Here is a 25,974-nt window from a genome sequence, read left to right as displayed (position 1 = left end):
AGAAATTATGCAATTTATTATTATTTAATAGTATAATGTTATATCTATATCTTAGACTTTAAAAAGTAGCATGTTCAAGTGACTGTTAGCAGACGGGCATTATAGTTTTTAATTTTTCATACTAACTATGTTTAAAGTTACTATTAAGATAGTTATTAAGTTTTTAATACTTGCATTTAGGAAAGGTGAGTAAATGGACTTTTGTCATCCTACTACAGACATAAATAATTTTTATCGATATAGGAATCATATTTTAAAGTTAATTATTTGAATTGGTCAACATCATAAAATATTCCTATAAGGTTATAAATATCAAACGTTTTAATATACACGAGTTGTAAGCTTGTGTGGCTGGTGGGGATTGCTCGAACAAGCACAAACGTGGAAAACGGTTTTTACCGTGTTACCCGTAACTCATACACACACTGTAATATTATGTCATCGTTCATGGCCGTCACGGTGTAGCTGTTTGTTGTTATTATATTATTTCTAGAGCAAATGAAACACACGATTCATAAATCTGTCACTGGCATTACGCGGTCAGGCCTTAAAAGGTCTTACCTACCACGAGACTATAAATTTTTGTCAAAACCAAAGAGCGAAACCGGCCGTTTAATGGAGTCTCGCGGACCCTATTTTCTCCTCCCGCCACTATTATTATATACTCGCATACCCAGGCTTCAAAAGTAATTGATAAACATTTTTCATAAAAAAAAAACACATATAATATTTTGTTATTAACAAACTATTTCGAAAAATTTAAAACCTCGCGGTGATGTATGCAAAAAGGGCGAACGAAACCAAACGATAAATGTTAGTATTTTTTTTATATTTAATTATTTAGAAATTGATGCGTAGGAAAAATATAAATAATAACGATTATAAATATTGTGGTTTGGATACAAAAATTATTCATAATTTAAAATTGTATTTATACATATTTCATAGTGTTGACGTTGCGAGACGAGGTCGAAAACAGTATAGCAGTTAACTGACATAACATTGTGTCGTGTCCGCGAGCAACCGTGAAAATCTGTAATAAATATTATAACATCGTACCGACATAGCCTGCATCTGAATGTTAAAGAAGTTGTTATATAGTTGTGTACACATGTAAGCACGAGTTTCAAGAGTTTACACCCTAAACACACACACACACACACACACACATACGCATATTATTCTGTAGAGGACAAAAATGTGTGTATAGCATGTGTACTTCAACAGCGCTTGAAACTTATGATTTTTATATATTTACAAGAGATCATTAAGCCATTCTCGGCGAGTTTTCAACATTTCCAAGAGTCGTTGGTGCAGAAAGATTCTTTTTTTTTTCGTGTCAAAAAATGAAATAATTTGGACGAGCGCTTTGACTTGTGAAATAAAAACAAGGACGGTCCGCTTTAAATTGTGGAAACAGAACGATATACGGTGGAAACTCTATATTATTATGTACAATTTCTATAACAACTTGAGAGCAAATCATCAGGCACGCTTTGACGAACTAATGAAAAATCTCACCTGAACGTTTTTGCTGAAAAAATTGTTGGTGAATATGTGCACTGCCGAAAAATTCCTCACTTCATCGAATTCGAATATCAGTTCTATGAAACCTTTCGTGAACGATTCTTTGCGCCAACCAATCCATCCGTTACCTGTACAAAAATAATATACAATTGTATCAAACCCATGCACCAGTAATATAATATATGTAAATATTTGAAAAATCTTAGGTAAGGACTTCGATTCTTAAAATCGGAAATATATATTTTTTTCATCGTTTTATCGCCTATTGGGCACGCTATTTTAATCATTAAGGCTTAGTGGTAAGCGTTAATATATAAGTAGTCTGTATTTTTATATAATGACCACAACTTGAGATTCTTTTGTAAAAAATTAACAAGATGATTAAAAATCAAAACTTAAAATGCACGAAAAAAAGATTTTTAAAAATCAAATTTAGATTTTTTGTACACTATCTTTTTTATTGAATTATAAAAAAATATATATTCCCCAATTTCCAAACCTTATGGCTTATAAACTATATAGGCTATTAATTATAATTGTAATAATTATTAATATTTTGCTGTCATTTCAAAATTAAGTGTTTTTAATATTTTCCCTAGCCACAGAAAGAATGGCTGTAGATTTTACTAATCTTTGGAGTAGAAATTATATAACTATTTACATTTTCTGGAAACTTTACTATTAAATTGTTCAAGAGTTTTGATTAAATTTATAAACTATTAGGGTTCAATGGTATTATAGAACGTTTGATAAAAGGGCTGTTTGTATAAAATAATATTAAGGCTAAAGGATGTCGTATACAAGTTTCGAACGTACGCAATAATAATATGCTTTGGAATAATATCAGGAAACACAACCCCAGTCAAAGTGCTAATAAAATTAAAAAGTTTATTGTACTTAATAGTATGTATTGTGTATATATATTTATATATACGCGTACATACATTTTATTGCAAAACTTTTACGCCACGCTAATCTAATTTTAAATCTGTATCAAACGTGAGTTATACACAGACGATAAACATTTAAACAAATCCCGTTCCGCTTTGAACTATATTTTAACTTAAATTATGGATTTAATTATTAGAATATTATTACTATTGTAAATTACACGGGATTAACAAAATCAAAAACAGAACTTTTCCTAACAACTGCAGTTATGCATTAATATTTGTTTGTTTGAATTACTTTGTTCGTTTTTAACGTTACCCGCTGCCCCATTTTTTGTACGCCCTGCCGTCACTTTCCGTAACAAATACCAAGTTAAAACAATATTAATCAATACAAATTACACTCAATAGTAATAATCGTAAAATAATCGTAAATGGGGCGACAGTATATATATATATACAGTGTACAAGGGTTAAAGTTAAATAACTCTTAAAAAACGAGAAACGAGGGAGGTCCGCTCGTAGTCATTACCCGTTCTTTCATTAGTATATATAGTTTTTAAAAAATCATATTTCACGTTGGCTCGGAGAGTCATAATATTCATAATATAATTCTATAGTATATACAAAATATATGATATCATGTACGTTATGCACATTCACCTCAGTTCCATAATAATGAACCTCCCCACCTCCCTGCCGCTTAACGTTTTCGTTCTGCCCTTTTACCTCCGCGCCTTCCCTTAACCGTGGTAAAATATGTAAATACACATATAGTATGTAAGGCTTTCATTTTCCGAAGTTACGCACGTTTATTTGTTATTGTTATTGCCGGGGATTTTGAATTATTTATTTATATACGCCAAGCCCGTTCGTACTAAGTTTGCCGGGGGATTATTAAAACGTCCATAGGTATCATTAGCTTTTACAAACGTCACATTTCCCGCGCACAAAACGGCCGCTTACTGCCAAAGTTTTTTACGGGAAAAATGAAATAAAATAATTGAATGAGACGACTTCTTGGACCACGAGAATTTTCTAGTAATAATAATAATACTATAATATTTTAATACGGCATATTCGAGTCTTCGCAATATCGCATATCAGAATCGGTGGCCCAATTTTATCAAATGCATATATCCATTAAAATCTAAAGAAAAGAAAAAAACCCAAGGGCCTTTTCTTTAAAACTTTCAATGCTATTGTAATCAACTAATCGAGCTAGGAAAATTATTTTTGTATATTATTTTCGTTAAGTTTAAATAAAGTTTATTAACTAAGTAACTTAGTTACTCGATCAGATCATAATGTTTTTTCTATTCGTTCGAGATGTTTAAAACTAAATTTTCTCAAAAAACGTTATCAAGTTAGACTAAATAACGAATTTCAGAGCAATCGAATCCGGACAATGGAATTTTGAAAGCACTAGTGTTAGGGTAGAACCGTATAACAGTGTTTTACATATAACGTGTATATTTTTAGTCATTAAAAATGTTTTTATTTTAAAAAGGAATTTTTTTAATTTCTAATATTATTACTATTGAGTTTACATATCGGTTTTGTTGTTAATTACCTTTGCCATAACCAATATCCATTTTGTAGTTATCCACTCCGTATATGCCATCGACGAGGCGTCCAAGTCCTCCTTGGTATTTGCCGTCACGTTTTTCGCCGTCATAAGACGAATCCCCTCCATCAGTATTATCGCCGGAAGAACTGTCTATTGGTATTGTGTAGCTGATTATACCATCTGAAATGAAATAATACAATCTAGGTTTTAAAATTTTTGCAAAATAACTAGTCAAGTGAATATTATGTATAATGTAGGAACTTTATTATTGGTTCCAGTTACAATTATTTTACAATAAATACTTTTGATTAATGCGCTATATTATAGTTTAATATGAGTTAATTATTGAAATGCTTGAATTATAGAGATTATACGGTGCACAAATTAAGGCAACGTAAGCGTATTTATCAACTTTCTTATTTCTCATAATAATTACGGCGCTCAGGTGCATCTCAAATGCTTAAAAGACTAATACAAGACATTTGCAGTGATGAATATCACTTGATTATTTAATATTATGATTGAACGGATAGGTCAGGTTAGGAACTGAGAAAGTCATTGGTGTAAGAATAACATTTATAACATATAACACAGATTAGTGGAAACTTAAATAAATGTCTATTATGAAAGCAATTAGTTTTACGTTGGAATTAGCTTATCCCATATTATTTCGTTATCATCTGTATTAAATATTACTGTATACATATAACAACAATATAAGGCTTATATAAGCTTTTATCTCAATCACTAACGCAATTAAAGAGACAATAATTTGCGAAGTTATCTTTAACAAAGAAAATTATCGTATCGGATACCTATAAAAATAAATTGTTCGTCTTAATAATAAAATAACAATGATATTTTATACGAAGGAAATAATATCTTTACCTTTAAACATTAAGGAAATATTAGTGTTTTAATTAATTCGAAAATGAAAGGCACAAGTTAATCGAAAATTAAATGATTTGATAAGACGATATATTTTATTGCAGCCTTTGATTTTCATTTATAAAGGTTAGTCCGTCTTAAATTAGTACATTTATCTTACTATTTTTAGAGCTCGGTCTCGTTTATTTTGGAAAGGAGCTTCAAGGTATTTCATATAATATTTAACACAATTAAGTAATTTAATTATTTTTAACTGCTATACTACTAGACAATATCTTTCATATTTGCAGCAAAATAAGAAAATATCTCCGAGAGCGTCGATACGGCGAATTCGTGCCGTCTACATATTTCAATACTCAGAATCTTTAATTAACGTTTTGGATAGAATTTTTGATATTTTTTGAGGTAGAAAAAGCATATGAACGAATGCGTTTTATTCATCTAACATCAAAGACACGTCATGTGAACAAAATATGGTTCAGTCAAGTATAGTAAAAAAAAATAATAATAGAACAAATAAATAAATAAATATATATATTTAATTTAAAAAGGTATGATATCGATGGTATTTTTGTTGGAAACAGGCTGCAAAAGGAAACCGATGAACATTTGCGCCGTGCTTGACGGTCACTGCACAGAACCTGTCAGTTGTATAAAAGTATATGTTTTAATCGTAACTGTTGCAACGGTCAGACAGGGTTACCGTCTACGTCAGGTCACGTTTACGGTGTTTTTAAAATGATTATTATGGTTGTTTTATTATTATTATATATATATTTTTTTTTACTGGAAATATCCAATTATACGCAGAACGTTTGTGTCCGAAATCATCCACTCACAATGTTTTTCCCCCTCGTCTCTCGACTTAATATCGACACTAAATGTAATTCAATGAAATATGGTCCTTTGACCCAGTTTAAGTCGGTGTTGCCTAGTTACCTCTGTCATAGAGGCTCTGTGGAGACGGACTTGAGATTCCGAAGGGTTTTACTAGTTATTTTGTGTGGTTTGCGAACTGCGTAGGAGGGCATAGCTATTCTAGAGCTGTGTATAAATGCCTGTGTACTTAGTGCTGTGAGACCAACCTGACACCAATAATAATCTGCGTTCTCACTTTGTTGGCATTTTTACTAAAATTGAATTAAATACCATACGTGGTAATTTTCACTCCATTAAACATCATTCAACATTATATTAAATTGATTAAATTTAGCCAAACTGCCAAACACTTCTACAGTTTTTTTAATGAAAGTTGGAACTCACCACTTCACTTTGTAGTATTTACTGATTGTAACCAAAGTATAATACAAATCTGAACGTCAGTTAGCGCGATTTTATTTTCGTCTCGTTCAATGAAGATAAGTTTGAACTTTGCGTTTATTTATATATTGTTATTATTATATATACATTACGGTTGATTGAAAGGCAAATGGATTCGAAGAATTTGTGAAAGTACTTAAAAAATTAAAAGTTACAGGAAAATAATTATAATAATGCTTAACTTTTTCGGTGAATTAAAGTGTATTGAAATTAACAATACTAATAAACGGCACTGCTACAAATAAAGCGATAATCTGTACGTCATTCAATTTTGTTTATTTTCTTATACAAACTTCTACGAAGTAATTGCGTTTTCGTGTACCTATCGAGTTATGAGCTTTGTGCCAAGCCATTTTAATACAACTTCCGTCGCCTTCGCCGTTTACGGTTTTTGAGTATAGTAATTAGTGCGTAGCGGAGAAAGCGTTATTAAAATGTCGTTTAATATAACGAGTGTGCTGGTAATAACGTTTAGATACAAATTAATGCAGAATATTATTTGCATATACATACAAATGATATTTTGAGTTGACGCAGTAACCGAGTGGGTTGCTTTTGAAATAATTGTAATTGGCCCATTAAAACAATAGAAATTATTTGTCAACTTAGACATTGAGTTCATTAAACATAAACAAATAATAACCATCGACGGCTAATTAAAACGATAGGTGTGTTCAAAAAAAATATTAGTATACCTACATACATTTGTTTATGAATACTGCCACAATAATTATCATAATATACACCCCAAAAAAATCTCCCCAGTGGAATAACCAATGTTTGATAAATATATTATAGATTTCATCTACCTGCTATTTAATGACCGACAACAAATTCGAAATCCCGCATTGGTACTTTTATTTCATTTAAAATCGAATTTGTTCCTCTCCAGCATGTTTTTCAAGCTATTTGGGATTGGTATTAATATTATTAATCTTTTAAAAAAGATTATGTAGTTTAATTATTTTGCCTAATTTAAAATCCATATGAAATGGCACATTGACGATGCACCTTCATTATTAAGTTAATAGCAAAACTAATTTTCGTTCATCGCCAGAGGGCACTATGTATGAGTTTATTATCACCTATTAATATAAATTAATTCTCATCATTTTTATTTTTGAAAATTTTGAATCGACCGTTAAGCGAGTTAGGCGAATATAAAGTATCTAATTTGCAAGCATTGGACCAGACAAATAAATTTGTACTTCTTATGTTAAAATTAGGAAACACTATTTATACAACATTGTAATTTAGATATTAAATTTGAAAAGAATCTTGAACCACAATACTAAATAATCATGTCGTAACTTTATTATTAAGCATTAAAGTAATAAAATAATACAAGACAAGCTAAAATCTGATACTTAATAAATGATATACGAATGAAACAGTGCATTTATTTTTTATTAAAGAAAATTTGTTATTAGAAACAACGCAGAAAATGTAATTTTTTTTGTGCTATAATTTTCTCATATTTATATACATATTAATATATAATATACTTCTCTACCTTTATTGATTATATCTGTCATTGCTGTCGATTAATTAAAACAAAAAAACAAAAAGTACTAAACAAAATACAAAAAAAAAGTCAGTTGTTTAAAAGTTTGTCTTCGTTGAAACAATAACGCTGAACTGGAGTAGGCGAAGGGAGGATCAAGGAAGTCCATCGGCTAACAGGAAACTTTTCAATTCCATCTGCACGCAATGTCTAAGTTTTCTTATATTTTTTTTTTATAGCATCCTTACTGTCATTATTATTAATATTATTGTTTATTCCGCATGATTAATATTGTTTAAAAGTCAAACTCTCGGCCTACCGTGGAATGATGTCTATACTGGTTATTTAACAATAATTATTTAGCTTTAACTTTAAGAATAATATTTATTTTTATATACAAATTTTGATTTCTAGTTTTTTAAAAATATATATTATATTATAATTTGCGTTAAAAGAATACAAATTTTGTCGTTTAATAGCCTGGAGTTTTTTGGGTATGATGATTTGATAAATAAATTTAGTTTAATAAAAATGTAAAACATTGATTTTTCAAAATCTAGATATTTTAATTTTATTATTTTTTTTTTTATAATTAGGATTTGCCAACAAATATTTTATAGTAGTATATTAATGTACTCTTAAGAGGACGTCACACACCCGTTATTTTCTTCAAAAAACCCGCCTTGTGCGGATTAATTTTACAAAGGCTATAATTAAAACTAAGAAACCAAATTTTTACATAATGTAGACAACAACATTGTCTGTGTTCTACCATCGCGATTTTTTAAATATTTCAACCAGTTAATGAATAATTAATTAATTAAGAGAGGCCTTTTTTGACTTTTTAAAAAATGATATAGCGTTGTTTGTATTAGGTATATCGAAAAATACGGATGATGGAACACAGATAATTTTGTCATAAATAATACGTATGAATTTCTTTCCTTAACTATATAATATATAAATTCATAATGAAGCCTGAGAAAAATTAATCCGCGCAAAGCAGTTTTGATGGCAAAAAAATTGTATTTTATCCTATAGAAATGACTGTGATAGTCTGACAAAAAAAAATGGTAATCAACAAAGTATCCTTAATACTGTATTAATTCGTATACATTATAGTTCAAACTCTAAATTAAAATTTTTTGAAAAATTGCTTATACTATACTCCTTAGAAATGGCCGGTGTGGCGTCCTCTTAATAATGAATCCCAATAAGATCTAATGGAAACAACCGTCTGGTGTGTCCCCGTTGGGTAAAAACTAGGTTTTATACTCTTAAATATGATTTATTTAATGTTGTTTTTAATGAATGTCGAATAAACTGGCTTTATTAAACTACCCGAGTAAGTGCATTAGTTGCAGACTAATCACAAAAGTTACACTCAATTATTATACAGAGCTGGGTTGAAAATGGGCGTGACATGCATTCGGTATACTCCCTTGGATATGATATACCTGTTTAATTATGTTTACATACATTAACTTCATAGTTAATGTGGGTATATTGCAATTTGATCAAATCGGTACCATCAGATAATACATTTATAGTAATTGTAACTTTTATACCATCATATGTTATAGCTGGTATGAATATTACTATAAAACTTAGGACCGAAAAGTGGAACGAAGCTAATGGTTTTTTGCTGTAGTTGCAATTTGTTAGATATTATTAAAGAGATTACAAAAGCCGCGCTTCAAGATAAATTGATTGAATATTTGGCTGGTTACTATAACGCCTAATGGAGTGTAATGCGGATTTCAAGGTCGAGTAAAGGTTTTTTTTTTATAGTAATAATAATAACACGCAAAGACTTCAGTGACGGTTGCCTTAAAGTAATATTTTTTTTCATAACACTTGGAGTATATTACGTCGGTATTAGAGGCTTTATGCCTGTTCGACTAACAACGTCCAACCAGTTGGACCCTCTTCAACGTCTCGTTTGTAATATTGGGTAAAATTGACCGAGTATACCTAAGTCTTTCAAGTAACGCCGCTGAAAAGTGGTAGTATTGGAAAAGGTGGAATTCGGGAACGAGCCACGCCGGGGTAGTTAGAGTGGACCGCAGATTATTATTTTGCCGTTTGCCGTACAACTTGGGCACTAAACTATAATATAGTTAGTATGTTACAAGGCGTGTGCGGCGGAAACGTGTCCGGCGTGATTAATCGAACTTCCGGTCGTTCGGGGGTAAAGTGGATGACCGTAAACACGAATAAGGTAAGTGCGTTCGGTACACGAATCTGCGATGAGAAAAACTATATTATTATTATTGTATTAGGTAATGTTTGGGCCGCGGTCATATGTATTTTCTTACGTGTAATCGGTTTGGCTGTAAAACTCGTTGGCCAACCGAAAGAATACAAATTACTTCTGTCACGTTCAGAAATCTCGCATGACGTAATACATTATGACCTAATTGATCTTCTTTCAGTCTTCTGAGAGTATACCTGTATGTAATAATATTATATCATAGTGATTTCTGTTTGGGAAGACAATTTTTCCCGGTCTGACGAACCGGAGACGTTGAAAGAGCCCACGAAATTTTCGAAAATGATGGATCTAAATCAAAATAGCTTGTATATATATATATATATATAATATATGTTTTATGCTTTCCTAGAAAATCGAAATATTTATTAACGTCGTTCAGGCGCAATGGATGATTTTTATATTTTTTTCTAACTGAAATTATATTCAAAGCGTTTAGCCATCTGTTTTCAACTATGTGTGATAGCCGATAGGTGAACGCTATCAGCGATGGACAAGTTAATACATTTGTACTAACTTCCTTAATTGAAATATCGAATTTTTCGCGGATTTGCTACAAATAAATAAAACATCCCACGACATTCAATGCAACGTTATTCAAAACGCACATTTCCATTTTTCTATACGTATAATCAAAACAAAGATAACAGTGTTTGTCTATTGTAAAAAAAAATTGTGATAATATAGTGTGAGAAAAATTATTTTTTGAGTAAACGCCAGGGTTGTTTGCTATTTTTTTATTGAAAAATTAGTATACTTACTAATATTTTAAAATTCTTATTATTTTAACAGGTTTTTTTATTTATCTACATCACTGCGCACACGGCTTCATATAGCGTAGTATTCAAGTTGTATATACTATTGTGTGTACAGTATATTTTATTTACGAACCGTTGGGTGATCATTATTAAAAAATATTAAATTCGGCAAAAACGAAAATTATTTCTCGAAATTGAAAGAAACCAATTTTATTTCGATGACTTGCCGGTGTACACAGACATGAAAAGCGCATGCCTTTTGCCAAAGGAGCATTTTGCTTCTGATAAATGGATACACGGATTCACAGATTTGTATAAATAAAAGCTTCTATATACAGGGATGGAGAGCTGCGTGGTGGTTTATCGATTGGCTGGTTACGGATGTCAGTTCCTTGAATGCGTCGAATGATGGGAATCCAAAAAGCAAAAAGGTTTTTGTTAAAAAGAGCAGCTATATAAGAGCTTGCGGGCACAGTTTCTTGTTAGCCACCACTTTCAAAGGTGTCTGTATCCGTAAGTGCGACAGGAAAATAATACATTACTATAACCGTAGCCGCTTTTTGTGGAGCTAAGGCTTTTAGGTGCCAAAACGCGGAAAACACATTGAGGTTTTGGCTTCGGTCATACTACCATTGCTTTTTGAGAAAATAACGCGACACACAAAGAAGAGAAAATCTTTATTTGATTATTATTATTGCCACTTTGAATCAGTGTCCGGATTCCCAGTTGTACAAGGCAATTGGTGATAAATTATACTTCAAAAACATTAACTTTTTTTTTTTAAAGAAGCGTAAACAGCATTGTTATATTTAAATTGTGGATCTCATAATTAAATATGTCTATAATAACCTACTAACTACGGAATTAGTTTATTTATAATAATTTACACGATATTGGTCCAGCTTCCACGGCGAGTAACTTATGTCTTTGGTCATATAATATAGTGCAGTGTGTAGTAACAGTCATTACGATTAGATTAAACCTATAGATTACACTACATACAGACCCTACAAATGAACGCTGTCTTCGCCATATCCCTTTGAGTTGGATCATTTGGAATGCGTTACGGTAACGACTCGACAATGGACGAAATGTAAGCACCGCTCGTATTCTATTGGCTCCGGTTCCTTTTTGAATTATTGGATAATCGAATAAACGATAGGGTCACTATAAAGGCAAAATAACGAGGTATTGCGTCCAAATGAACGTATGACCAGCGTTAGAAAAAGGCCAGTTCGTTTGTGTTGTTTGTAAGTGTCATATATTTGCTTTGTAAATTTTAATTTAATATATTTTGTAAATACAATTGTATTATTTGTACTATGCAAACACAATAATAATTAAGCCTTGTTTTGTTTAACACATTTGTTAACCATACTGTAGGAATGTTTGTTTTTTCTTGTTGCAGGAAGCTATTTTAAAACATATGCACCGCCGAGTTAAAATCGACTTTATAAATTTACAAATTACGACAGGTAATAGAAAAGATTGATTTAAAAACCAAATGTATTATACTTCAAATATTGCAAGAATTCTAATGTGAGCGTAACAACATAAACAATCAAGTATATTAGGACTTTTCATTCTAATATAAAGGAAATTTGTAAATTTCACTAATATCAAATAACAGTTTCTAACAATATCAATCGATCAATTTATCGAAAACGAATATAATATGCTCATAATAATTAATAAAACAATTTCCACGAAAGGGGCGTAGTTTTTTCTCCGCCAAAAAAAAGATTCTATTATTATTTTTATCAACATTTTTTTCTGCGTCTGTTTTGAATAAGCGGTTGTCGGTATATTTACACGAAATGTTCCAGTCAACATATTTTGATGTGTACTCACGGTCAGATGGACATCCTCTGATTTCTGCTCTCAGACAAACAGTGCGCCTATGAATACTGTACGGTAATATCCGGACTTGAGTTGCAAATACTGGTGGCAGCAGATGATGCAGGACCACTGTTGACGTATCTGTATTGCCAGACATAATCTGTAACAATAATAATAATGCCGACGCATATAATTAAAATGACGTTACAAGACATTGTTTACATTATAATGAACAAATGTATTGTTAATCTTAAAACAAATCTGACATTTGATATGTCTTACTAATTACTTTAAAAGTAAAAATATACACTCGCATAGCTTACATTACCGTCTGAGTAATCAGACTTGTTTATGTATTGCATACTTTTCGAAAAAAACCGTTTTTAAAATCATATATTTTTTATAGTAAGACAACATCGGAGTGGTCATAATGTTAGAGAAACGTTACTGGATTTCAAATAAAGTGTGGAGAATGAGTAACTGATCTATCGAAACGTAAATATTGCACTTTTCGACCGGTCGCGTCAAATCGCTACAAAGTTTGGCCGTGATTACAAAAGTGCCTTCGAGTGAGTCATGTTACCGTTTCGATGGGAATTTAAGACTACACGCTCGTGATGGTTAGGTCGGGGCACAGAAGGAGGGTAGGAGAGGGGGTTTTGGCTGTTGCGAAATTTCCATACAGGACGTTGTGAGTGCACGACAATTTGTCTTTCGTTGAACTTCTGTAATTGCCCAGATAAATCGACGGAGATCGGCCTCGGGGGCTAGTCGGGTTCTGTAGCATTCCTTGCCGCCGCCGACCTTCCTGATGTCCCAATAAATTCTAAGACAAACTAGGTCACACTGCGTTCGTATTGTATCTGTGTGAGTGTCGAACTATATGTAATACCCACTTGGACGTAACGCAATTTTGTACACACGCCTCGCAAGACGAACCCTTTGCAAATGTATAGCGATTCATTCGTATATGAAAGTAAATTTCGCACATACAACCCTTGCCAGGTATATAATATAGACATAACGATGGCCCTCGTTTTGTTTATTATGTTTCCGGCCTGGTCCCAAAAAATCGTCGGATTATAAGCAAAATAAAATGTATTGTATCTATTGACCGTGCTATTATTACTCGGACACGGCTTTTAAGCATTTACCCGGTCAACAATGAACAATGAACTTAAGTAAGATGCTCACTTCAAAAAAATCGTCAGTAAATGCGTTTTTGCTCAGCTTGAAATCATCGCGAATGAGAATCAGTTGTATAGTCTTACAAATATCTACATTTTTTGTGAGTTTTCTAAGGCACTATAAACTTCAAATGATCTCCTAAGTATTTATTGTGCACAATTTTTGTGTCATTTATATCTCTAAGCTACAAAAATTACAAGTACGTTTAAGGGCGCCTACAGGGACATATATTATGTTTCCTTTATAATTTTTAAAATGTCTGCAATTTTAATTTTATTATTAATATAATTTAACCAAACCTGTTAAGTTTAAAGTTGGTCATAACTCATAAAGAAAAAAATAATACATAAAACGGTAATCAGTTTTAGAAACAAACAGTGTCTTAAAAAAACAAACTGAATAAAATAAACACATCATAATTGGATTATATTTTGCTATTCTAATACTATTTTAGCGTGTTCCTCATATTACAAACCAAAAAAAAATGCTTATAAAATATGTTATATTATGGCGCAACAACACACAATCAAATATATAAATGAGTTACAGTTTAAAATAATGTTGAATGTTTATTTTAAAAGTTTAAAATTCGATTGTTAGTATTGAATATAAACACATTATGCTAAGCGAATAAAATAGAACAATAATGTATACTCTTGCTTAAAGATTTGATTGAAGTATTTGAATGTCTTAATTGATGCAATTTTAAGTAGCTTTAACGGTATTCTAATGTGCTGTAAAGAACCACACGTTCAGAAACCGCACATCTAGAGTTTGGCATTCAAACGTGTGTAAATAATCGAGGAATTTCGCTGAGTACATCTAGTTTTGAAAACGTTTTCCTGTTCGGAGTGTTTTCTTTTTTTTCAATATTGCCGAATGCATTATTTTGTAAAACGTAGCGTTTCCCATATATTAGTCTACCACATTTATCACCTACCGAGTATTTTGTATCTAAAATCAAATCCTACGAGTCATTAGGAACAAAGTATAATATGTTTTACCTAATACTTCAATTTAAATAAATAAATGTATAATAAAATGTGTTATTACATTTTAATGCAACTCATAATTCTTACTACAGAGTAATTGATTTTTATTTACTTAATTAGTATGCTAGATTTACACAATAAATGGCACCTAATTTAATGGACAAATTTATGTTGTATATGAAATTAGCATAATTGTTTGAATGGCTTACACGTTTTGGGATGTAGTAAATAAGAAAAATGTTATACTTGGAAAATTAGGGTGGACATATCCTTAGTATGAGCGAGGTTTACAATGAGAACCCCATCGAGGTCGTAAATATTCGTTGAAAAATAAAAGAATGAAAACTACCCCCAAATTCGGAACACGTGGTAGCGGTGCAACTGTACTTAGGGTGTGAAAGTTTTCGTTAAGAAACTATTGTCCATCGTCGACCCTGGGGGCAAAGATAAAACTGGTCGATATTATTGTTATCGTTCCATAAATTTTCCAGTGTTTTTAATAACGTGCTCTGTGTCCTTAAGTCTTTGTCTCCGTCGACTAAACTTTTCTTATGAAACTCGTAAAACATTTTGTCCACTGTATTCACAAAATCGATGTCGTTATTGTTTTAACCCGAATGTAACTTTTCTTCTGTCCTTAAGATTCGTTTAATAACTAAAAATATAACATCAACGACCATATTGGTGAAGCGACGATACAGCGATTTGCCGATTTCATCATTTTATAATCATTTTATTATACATTATGAAAAAGAAAAAAAAGAAAATATAGTCTAATTATCTCTAACCGAATTGTTTAAAATAATTATTATAAATCCATATTGGGTGTTTATGTATTTATGATGTTTGTTTGTCTGTTATAGAAGTTGATCAATAACTTAATCAACAATTAAAATAGTAGTGTTCTGCAGTAGTTTCATATGACCCTTTTGGATAATGAATAATATTGTACAGACTAGTACCTAAAATCTATTAATCTAAATTGGCTAAACAGTTATCAACGTATGTAATAAAAAGTTAGAGTATTAGTTGACATATTATTTACCTCTTTGCCGTCCCATCTCTTGTACTTCTTCCATTCGGCGAATTCTGGTCTCCAATACTCTAATGTGTACTCTTCAGCGTATTCGAGGCCACGTCCATTACCGAAACGCCCTTGAGTCTGAATTCCGGTGATCAAGTGTACTGATCCGAAACTCACTTGCAACCACTCACGAACCCCCTGTTCTACCGGAGGCTTAGGACACCATCCTCCTCCAGCTCGTTCTACTTTCAACCTAAAATCATAAAAAAAAAGAACAATAATAACATATATTTAGTTTAATTATTAAATTAAAAATGTTCTTGATCGATTAAAACCTATTTCATAAAACCATTGTTTGTGAGCTGGAGTGATTTATATTTACTAAACATTGTAATAAAGATTAATTATTTCCTATGATTGCTTGACTTTGTGTTTATTACACAAACTACATAGACATATAAAACTTGTTTTATAAATAATACATAGTTTTTAATAAGTATTATTTTTTTATTTTTCAAGTATTTGTAAATGTAATTTAATTGTATTTTATTTAATTGTTAATGGTATCTATAAATTATCATTGTACTTTTAAAGACTTCGGTTTTTTTGCGTTTTTTCCGTTAAGAAATAATAAATAAATAAAACCGATTTAATTATATTTATTATCGACTACATCAGATTACGAAGAAAACAAATAGGTGATCGATCATCTTGAAGTTAAACAACTCTTAATTGAGTTATAACCAAATAAGAAGTACAACAGTTTACAGATCATTTTCTACATTATTACTTATTGTAGTCAATTTGATGTAGTGGTTTTGTTATGTCAAATGTCTTATAATAAAACTGTTGAGTTTATATATTAGTATGTAGTAAAATACTTACATATTATTATTATTATTTATTTTTAAACAATGATAAATTTTAACCTGTACTTAAACTAGCACGTTATCTGTTATACCTAATGTAATTAATGCACTAATTTATATTTTGGTATTAATTCAATCATATGTTTTATTATTGTAAAAGCACGTCTTAGCAGGTATTGTATTTGAAATATAAATAATGGCCAAGGCGCATTCACTCAGTTGCGCCGCTTATCATTCGACTATAAACCAAATAAATTTACTTTTTCAGATGCCGTTGAATGACAAGGAGTTTCTCTATTGCGCTGTTATAGCTGAGACTTCCCTTCGTCCGGCCTAATTTACCCATGACAAACATATTTATGTGTATAAATATATACATTTATTCATAAGAATTACATGCAGAATATAAACCAAGTATAATTCTTGGGAATCAATAAGACTGTTTAACAGTATGAGGTCACTATAATCAGAGATACTCGGCTGTTAACGATCTGAATTGACTTTGGCAAGTGAAATGAAACGTGATTGATTATGTTTTTAGGAAAGGATTAATTACATTTTTATTACCTTATTCTTTTTTTTTACTTTTACCGACCTAATCCATCCAAACTTAACACAGCTGTGCTATATCCTCAGATAGTATTTTTCGTGAGACAGAGTATATCTTCGTTGCCGCGAAAAAAACTCCCATGTGCTAAAACCTAATTATTGTTCAGAAGACATAAAAACGGTTTATAGTAGGTAACATATAGGAGGTTTTATTTTTTATTTTTCATTTATTCTACAATGGAGATAGCACGTTGGAGATTTTATCATATGATGGCTTATTTTTTTTTTGTATCTAAGGATACCAAAATCTCAAAATCGTAAAATTGGCACGTAGGAGGTTTTTTCGCGGCAACGACGATATATTATATATCTAAATAATTTTCGTATGCAATATAATTGCAGTTAAAATTTACCTCAAACTACTAACGCGTTCTGACCAGCATTGTGAGTTCCTATAGAGTTGTCCCGTAGGCTGATACTATCGATGTCCCTAGGGCTACCATCATCCATTTTCCCAATAGCGACGAACAATATCTTGCTAGCAGCAGTCGCCTTGTCGCTTGCTCGTAAAATTATTATTATTATTTTTTTTTAATGAAACGTGTATACTTTTTACTACGGCAAGTATAGGCGAAGCTGTACCTTTCGGGCGTGTGCCTCACACGCACTGTTCACCCCCCTTCGACAAGTGTGTTTTTTAACGATCCAATGATGGCATACGTTTCTTTGTACATACGTGCGCCTTCACCCTCCCGATCGCGTGTAATCTTTTATTTTTTATGAAGGTAGCTCGATATCCAAAATTGTTGTTCATACGTGTTCGAAATCGAGTTAGCAAAAGGAGGATACGGACACGTGCGAAGAGAGAGGGAAACGAGAGAGATATGGCTAACATACGCAGCCGCTTAAGAAGTGTAGCCAGAAAGAAAGAGCGAGGGTATAGGTTACAAAAAATACAACACGAGATTGGTTCGGAAAGTAGGAATAATTTAGTTTTGATTTACTGATTAAGTGAGACAATAGTATTATTATATCAGTACTTAAGATCGAGTTATACATATCTATCACCGGTATTTATTTCAATATAATTTTATACAGGCTACGGACATCCGGATTAAATACTAACTCAGTCGGTCTTTGGCGCTGAAGATGATAACATTGTTGCCGATACACGTATACGTGGAGAGTGTATTATTTTATGGTTAAGGGTGTTTTAAATATTATTTTATTATTATAATAATGATTATTTTCAGCTAATTAAAAAAAGTAACATAATGTTTAATTACAATTGGTAAAATATCGACAGTAAATATAAACCGATTATTTACAATAATATTATAATAATTGTTTATTAATTTCGACTAACAAGTATTTTCTTCATTATTGTTCAATTTCAATAACAAAAAGCAATTTAATTTTTGGTTAAACTGGTTGCGAACTTTGTTTTGTTTACATGTTCATTATGTTTGCCGTATTGTTAGCTGTAGGTAGGCAAATGAAGGAAAATCTGTAGAAAATAAACAAAGACAAAATATGGTAAAATTAAAATTAAATTCTCATTGCCTCGTACAACAAGGTTCTTTTACAAAGTTTGCGTTGTTAATTTTGAAGTCTGGTAGAAGTATATAAGTGCTAATTTATTAAACAACTTAAAAATAATATTAAAACACACACGTACAACCGTGCGTACACCATACAAGAATTTATACGGGACGTGCTACATATTTTCTTTATTTTAATGAAAGCAAAATTATAATGCTATACCCTCAACAACAATTATTTAAAACAATGATTAATTTATTTGCACATCAAAGATACACAACAATGAAAACTATTATGATAGAAATTATAATTGCTAATAGTTTCTTTAAAATAAAATGTTTATGTTTTAGTCTGGAACTCATAGGGAAGTAATGGTTATGCACGCTGGGAACCATATCTGTGAATACAATCCAAAAAAATATAATTATTAAATGTAAATTATAAATTATTTGAATATGGTAGGGCTGTGGCGATTTCTTAAGACTTCTGGAGTTAGAAAAAGTAGAAAAACTAAATACATTTTTGCCTTAAATTATCTTTAATGATTTTTTTAATGGAGTATTTGATTATTTTTTTGAGCATAAACACATTCTTAAAGCATAATATATTAGGTATTAATGTGCAGTAACTAACTCGATGGCGACAAACAACAATTATTATCAGAACGTGCGTAAGCACACGAGTTGAACATCGTCACCGCCAAAATCGAAACCTCATCACGATTTATCTTGGGATCCTATTATCTTTTTCCAGTTGATTTAATCCTCGAGTCGTGGCTTATCAAATTCAGCGTATGATCTAAAATCAGTTATGCTGGCGAGAGAAACACACACACACGCCATATTGTTAGCAAGTGGCGTTTGTGTACTCGGTTGTTCGGGTGCTTGTCAGCAGAACTTAATTAAAATATCAATTCCAAGTCACACCGTCACTTGTCAGAAACACGTTGAGCGTACAGATAGAGTAAGATAGCGACGTCAACGAATTTAGAAGTATAGCGTCATATATAATATAAGCTCAGATGACATCATAATATTATATATTATTGCATTAACGATAGTTGATGCATAATACAGATCTCGAGTTTAAAAAAATACCAGTACTATTGGCATTAGGACTGCAAAGTGATTCGTCATGCTGATGCATTCATGCTATCCGGACTCTCGACCTATCCTCTGTCATATTATTATTATTATTATATTTCCCCGGAGCTTCTATACAACGCTTTTGCTCTGCCCGAGTGGATACGACAAGTATGATTTTATGCGGAATGAGTAGTATTTTGTTTGTGTGTTTAGACGTGTGAACATTCAGTAATTCTAATGGCGAATTCGTGTTGCATTCACATTAGCGCATTTCATGAACAAACAAATCAACGAGCGGCAAATGCTGGCGACAAATAAGCCGCTAACGTTAATGACGGTATATGGCATAATATGGGTGGGTTTTTCTTTTTGGTTTTGTTTTCACCGTACGCTTTTAGTGTTACAGCAGACGTATTATACTTAAAGCTCATCATATTGAAGATAATATGAAAAACGCTCTCTTCGTATGCATCTGCAAATAACAATATGGCATTCATATGGTTCTTTTTATGAAAAAAAAAAAACGAATAAATATGCAAAAAACAAATAATACAAGTCGGCGCAATTTTTCGCGACGTTAAGCTCGATATGAATTTTATGGAAAACATATATTTATTATTCTTATTATGTTATCTCGTAAATTATTTTAAACATAGAGCATCACAAAACAATCTTAAAATTTGAATGTTTAAGAAGTATTTTTAAAAGAATACAATTGGAATTAATGAAATGATTGCGGCGTGTTAAGAAAGAAGCAAACCAAGGCGCAGTTGTGGCAATGACGTATAATGTAGAAATAATGTCAGAATTACCTAAATGAAAATTATACTAATCCCACTGGTGTAAAATGCAGAAGTTGTGGTTTTTAGTGGACTTTGTAGACTTGGATGGTTACTTAAAATAGCTGAAAAAGGAGTAAGGAAAAGTAGAACAAGCTAGATTAATAGAAACAATCAATAGGATAGATAGAATAATTTCTGGTATTTAAATAAGAGCATAAAACAATTTTTTTTTTATTATTATTATCATCCACGTTGCCATACGTAAAGTGCAATATATTTTACCAAGAACTGAAATACATTTACATTTTGTTTGATAATTTAATTTAAAATCCTATTATAATGTGTTTGGTCGCTAAAATACATTCTATGTTAAAACGAAATTGAAGATCGCTCTGGATTAGGGGTTTTGGCTTGCGGCTTTAGTGGTTTGAAAACGCTCGAGTAGTTTTGAATTTCAGAGAATATAAAAATACTTTGATCAAAAATAATGAAATTAAAAATTACAGACTACCACTCGAAAACATTCGACACGTTTCGGTGCGCACAAGTCACGACCAGACTGATTGTTAGAAAATTAAAAACATAAAGTAGAGGAACTACTGTACTGCTTAAAATGTGATGTTTATATTATTATCATTTTTATATAAAAATAAAAAACTTGACCGACTAGGAAGTTTGATGGTTTTCTTTTTTTTACTCGAAACTAATTAACCCGGAGTAAAGTAACTTTTATACTTTAAACACTGCGATGCACGGTACAATGACAACAGGTAATAATATATAAGTTTTATTATTAATTTACTATAATATTTGTATAATAATATGAATATTGGCGTAAGACGAGCAGTCGTTTTACTGTAGAGTTACGCGATAAGAACACGGTTTTTAGTTTTCAAATATATAGCAGTTACTTTTTTTTTCCATCGTAGTATCAGCTGTATTTTATTCCACGGTTGTTTGTGCACAACCTATTACGGCGGTGGCGTAGAAGAACAGCCAGTAAGTTACCACGTATGGCAGTAATGCCACGATGCAAAAGTTTCTTGTACATCCTTTCCTGCATACCTTTACTTTCCGACAACTTTTTAACATGCTTCAGCAAGCCGTGGTGCGTACAGCATATATACCTACACACACACACGCGCGCACAAATACAAAATCTGAGAAATATCCCACGACCAACCTTCGTATATACACACATATAGTATGTCAAATCCCCATGTCAAAATTATGTGTGTAATTTTTTATTATTATTTTTCAAACGTTTTGGATGTAATATGTTATATTATACTACGAAGAGGATAAATCGAAAAGCAACTTTTATATTATGAAAAATAAATACTTACCTATCATAATATAATAATATATTTTATTACCTTTGTTACAACGTTAAAACCCGCAGATATGGAAAGACACTGTTGTGAAAAACAAAAAAGTTGATAATATATCTGAGGTTGGTGTGTCCCATAGTAGAACAGTGCAATAATGCAAGATACAACAAACCATTTTTAATATTTTCAAAATCCCGTTAAGTATATTTTTTTATGAATAATATTTTGACGCGAAATTTATTTTTTCCAAAATTTTATTTGCAAAAAGTAGGTATACATTTTGGGAAACTAATTCCAATACTGTTCGACACCATTTTGAAAGAAATCAAACTGTTTTTCTGTATGGGATACGTTTCAATGTAAAACGTATTTTTTTTTGATATAATACTACTAATGATATATTATATTGGCTCGCTGACAATTGAAATCCCAGGGATTTTATACATACACACGGTTAATCGGTCTATTCAACGGACATTTTAAAAAGGACCTAGTGCGCATATATTTCGCAGAGTATCGAGTGATTACGTTCGGCTTATAATAAATACCTACACAAAATATTGTATAGTATGTTATTCTCCATTGATATAATATATAATGTTACCCGTAGTGCATCCGCGGTAAAATATTATTATCGTTTGGTATTAATTTTAGTGGGAGCATTTAGTAAAAATCAACTATTTAATCTGCTTATAGGAGAAAAATTATTATTATACAACAAGCATCAGGCTGTAATATTTTGAAATATAGGAAAAAATACAAATGTGGCAAAAGATGTATAAGATGCCAATTTTTAAAAACATAACAAATTTTGGCAATCTATTTTATGTGTAGGTACTACGCGTAATTGAATTGATAAATAGATAAATATTTATGAATTAAAAAAGGAACGGGAATAGAAAAGTATCATTAGTGTTTGTTTACGTTTGGTGTCTGTGTTACTTCCTTTAAATAAGCTTACAATAAGCTAAATACCATCTATTAAATAAAATACCTTTAATAAAAGTTTTGAACAGATTGCATGTACCGAAGACGTCAGTTTATTCAAACGTTTGTTAGTCGCTTTTTGGTTTTTTGGGCAGACAAGGGTTGAAAAATCACTCGCATGTACTTATGTCAAAAACTTTTTGTAACACTATGAACAGGTAAAACAGGTAAAAAACATAATATCACGGCGACGAACAGCGTCGCATTATTGCAGAATAGCCGTGCCGGAGACGCGACCGAAACCGGAATTATTTACCGTACAATGTTTGAGATAGTGATGGCTTGTCGCGCTCAACCCAGACAGTGCTGTGTCTACGAGCTGTCTGTCTCATTTACAATTATTAGCACTTGGCTACATAGAATATCACTTAGGTGACGAACGACAAACGGGGTAGGTTGAAATGTGTGCATAGCAGCTCTGTTTACTTGTTAGCGTATTAGTCTGCTCACCTACCTCCTAACTTAACGGTGTGTGCATGAGTGTGTAATTTACTTAGGTTCTCCAGGGCTTTACCAGTTGACGTATAAAGTATATGATATTATAACATCCGTCCGTCTCATCAGTCACTCACCGCATCCGACTGGACAAGATGCTACGTGACGTGTCGTTTAAAGAACAAACAAACATACCCAAATGTCTACAAAACATTAGTAAAGTTTAAAGAATGTTTTATGCGCCAACTACTCGTCCTAAAAAGCATGGCGTTAATGTATCTTATGTGTTTGTGTTATGATGTTCAACGTTATCATTTCTGTCTCTCTCTCTCTCTCTCGAAATTTCCATCCACTTAAAATATATTATAAATGCATCTTTTCATTTTTGTTGTACTGAAAATATAAAAACTTATTTAAAAATGAAAACTTGACATTTTAGAGAAAAAAGTCAATGCAGCAATGTTAAAAACAGTAATATTGGAAGTTTAGTAAAATGTAGATAATAATTAAAAAAAAAAAACTATTAATGACTGAAAATATTATATTAATAAAATACTGAATTATACATAATGTAGTTTAATGTCGGTAAAATTAAAAATTATTATTTTCCACAAAAAAAATTCGTTTAATATTTCTTGTAAAGAATTAGTATTTTTTTAAAAATATGAGCATTTTGTGTGCAGTTTTGTTAAGCCACTCTGGTTTTAAACGCAAGTCGCTTTTTACTCAGGTAAATTGTTTAATTATTAAGGTTCTTTTTTTGGAAATCGTCCACCAAGTTTTATAACTATAAAACAGCGGCAACCATACTTAAACTAAGCACGGAGATATTTTATTGTTGCCTCAGCCAAGTCGTTGCTAATTATGAAATAATGCCAGGGAGTAGCTTAATTTAATTAAATCCGGGTTAGATCTAATGACCAACGTAAAAGTCATGTGGAGATTTATTTTATATTATAAAAGCAAATTTATAATTATATTTATTTAAACGTGTTTTCCATAAAAAAACAGACAAATAATATTAAATAAAAACAAAAATATTATATATCAATTTATGAATTTCGTCACAACCGATGTACATGTAAAACAAAGTAATTATTATATTACGTTTATTGCAATACTTATTACCGTAGTAATAAGAAAATTAGCTTAATGAAAAATTTAGTTTTCGAAAAAAAACTGATGTTAACTTTTAGGTACTTAACAACTAATATAATCCAGCTGTCAAACGAAAAATAGATCAAATCATTTAAGCAGAAAAGGTAGTAAAATTGGGTTAATTAATATGTCTTCAGTGTGCACAGAGATGGTGAGAGAAGGGTACCCGTTATTTTAACGAGGTACCCATTAAAGTGCGATTTATAGTTCAAAGTAGCTGCTTATGCATGTTATTATCGTTGTAGAACAGAATGTGCTTATGTTAAGCCCGTACATTATGGAAAGTATTTCGTTAAATATTTACATCCCCTTGCGCGCCATCATCAAAATTTTACATAATTATCGTTTAATAATGGGTTTCATACAAATTACTTAAATTTTGTTACCAGACAGATTATTTGTTTGTATGACCAAAACAAATAACTATTTTTTTTTAATGTTCGGGATATCTTATTATTATTAACACAATCAAATCGTTGATACTAACCGTCAAATTCAATGAATTTGTAGGTAATTATAATTATTCTATTTTCGGCCATTTAAACAATAGTTCTTTGTAAAAAGTTTATTTTAATTTATAAATTTTCATCAAAAAAACAAAATTATAACAATAGCTTTAAAAGAGTTTGTTTTTTATAAATTAAATAGGTTTTAAATGAAACAATGTAGGTGATTTCATACATTTTTGACTAGTAAATTCAATTTCCCATAGGTTCTTGGAAATGGATTTTATTTGTGAAATCAAGTAAAAAATAATTAAGTAAATATTTACTTATCCTGTTATCAGGAATACCAAACAAGTGATTAGGTACCTGAATGTTATTAACTACATTACTGTTATCGCAACTACTTTTCCTCTTGTTTGGGTAGACGTGAGAAATATTTTATACATTTTGAATTTAATTGTTCTTTCTTTGTTTTATGTAAGTTTCATAAGTAAATAGGTATGTACTTATGTAAGGTACATAAGTATAATAGTCACAATAGCAGGAATGTATAATGTACAGGAAAGTATAACTGAATTCTGTTTGAAAATCATTTATGAAACCATAATATTAAATGAAAATTGTATACAAGTTTCTTACAACGTTTATTATTTTATTAGAACTAGTTGAACAACATATATTGCTTATGTTAAAGTCGTTACAAACCACAGTTAAAAATTATTCAACTCAAGTATGTTTTAACAAAACAGGTTTCTTATTGTTATAACTTATAATAAATTAAACGAGCAAGAGCAACATTTAGTCATCACAAGTAGGAAAGAGTAACAGTAAGCATGATTATGTTGAGTTATTTATGTGTAAAAAATGTTTTACAGTTTATAATTGTAATTGACCAATAATGAAGTTTTTTTTACACAGTAATAAAATATCATTATGTTGGAAACAAAACATTTTAATGGCACCATAAAAAAAAGTTTACTGATATAATAGATGTTTTTCTGTGATGGAATAATATCAA

General features: G+C 31.0%; 1 protein-coding gene across 3 annotated transcripts in view; it reads right to left on the bottom strand.

The window, feature by feature from the left end:
- LOC126833325 (discoidin domain-containing receptor tyrosine kinase B-like) overlaps positions 1-25,974 on the bottom strand; it is a 99,371-nt gene that overhangs the window by 9,148 nt on the left and 64,249 nt on the right. For all 3 annotated transcript variants that reach the window (XM_050564591.1, XM_050564588.1, XM_050564590.1), the window contains exons 4-7: positions 15,794-16,025; positions 12,581-12,728; positions 3,991-4,167; positions 1,522-1,655 (exon numbers count right to left, since the gene is read on the bottom strand). In XM_050564591.1, the coding sequence (XP_050420548.1) occupies positions 1,522-1,655; positions 3,991-4,167; positions 12,581-12,728; positions 15,794-16,025 (691 nt within the window). The remainder of the gene's footprint in view (positions 1-1,521; positions 1,656-3,990; positions 4,168-12,580; positions 12,729-15,793; positions 16,026-25,974) is intronic.

This window comes from Adelges cooleyi, unplaced genomic scaffold, assembly GCF_023614345.1.
Source record: "Adelges cooleyi isolate 19-005CV unplaced genomic scaffold, UGA_ACOO_1.1 ACOO_flye_CR_arks_rails_tigmint_CR_PRNA_2, whole genome shotgun sequence".
Lineage (NCBI taxonomy): Eukaryota > Metazoa > Arthropoda > Insecta > Hemiptera > Adelgidae > Adelges > Adelges cooleyi.
Note: the sequence above shows the minus strand (reverse complement) of the source record. Positions and strands in the feature narration are given on the sequence as shown.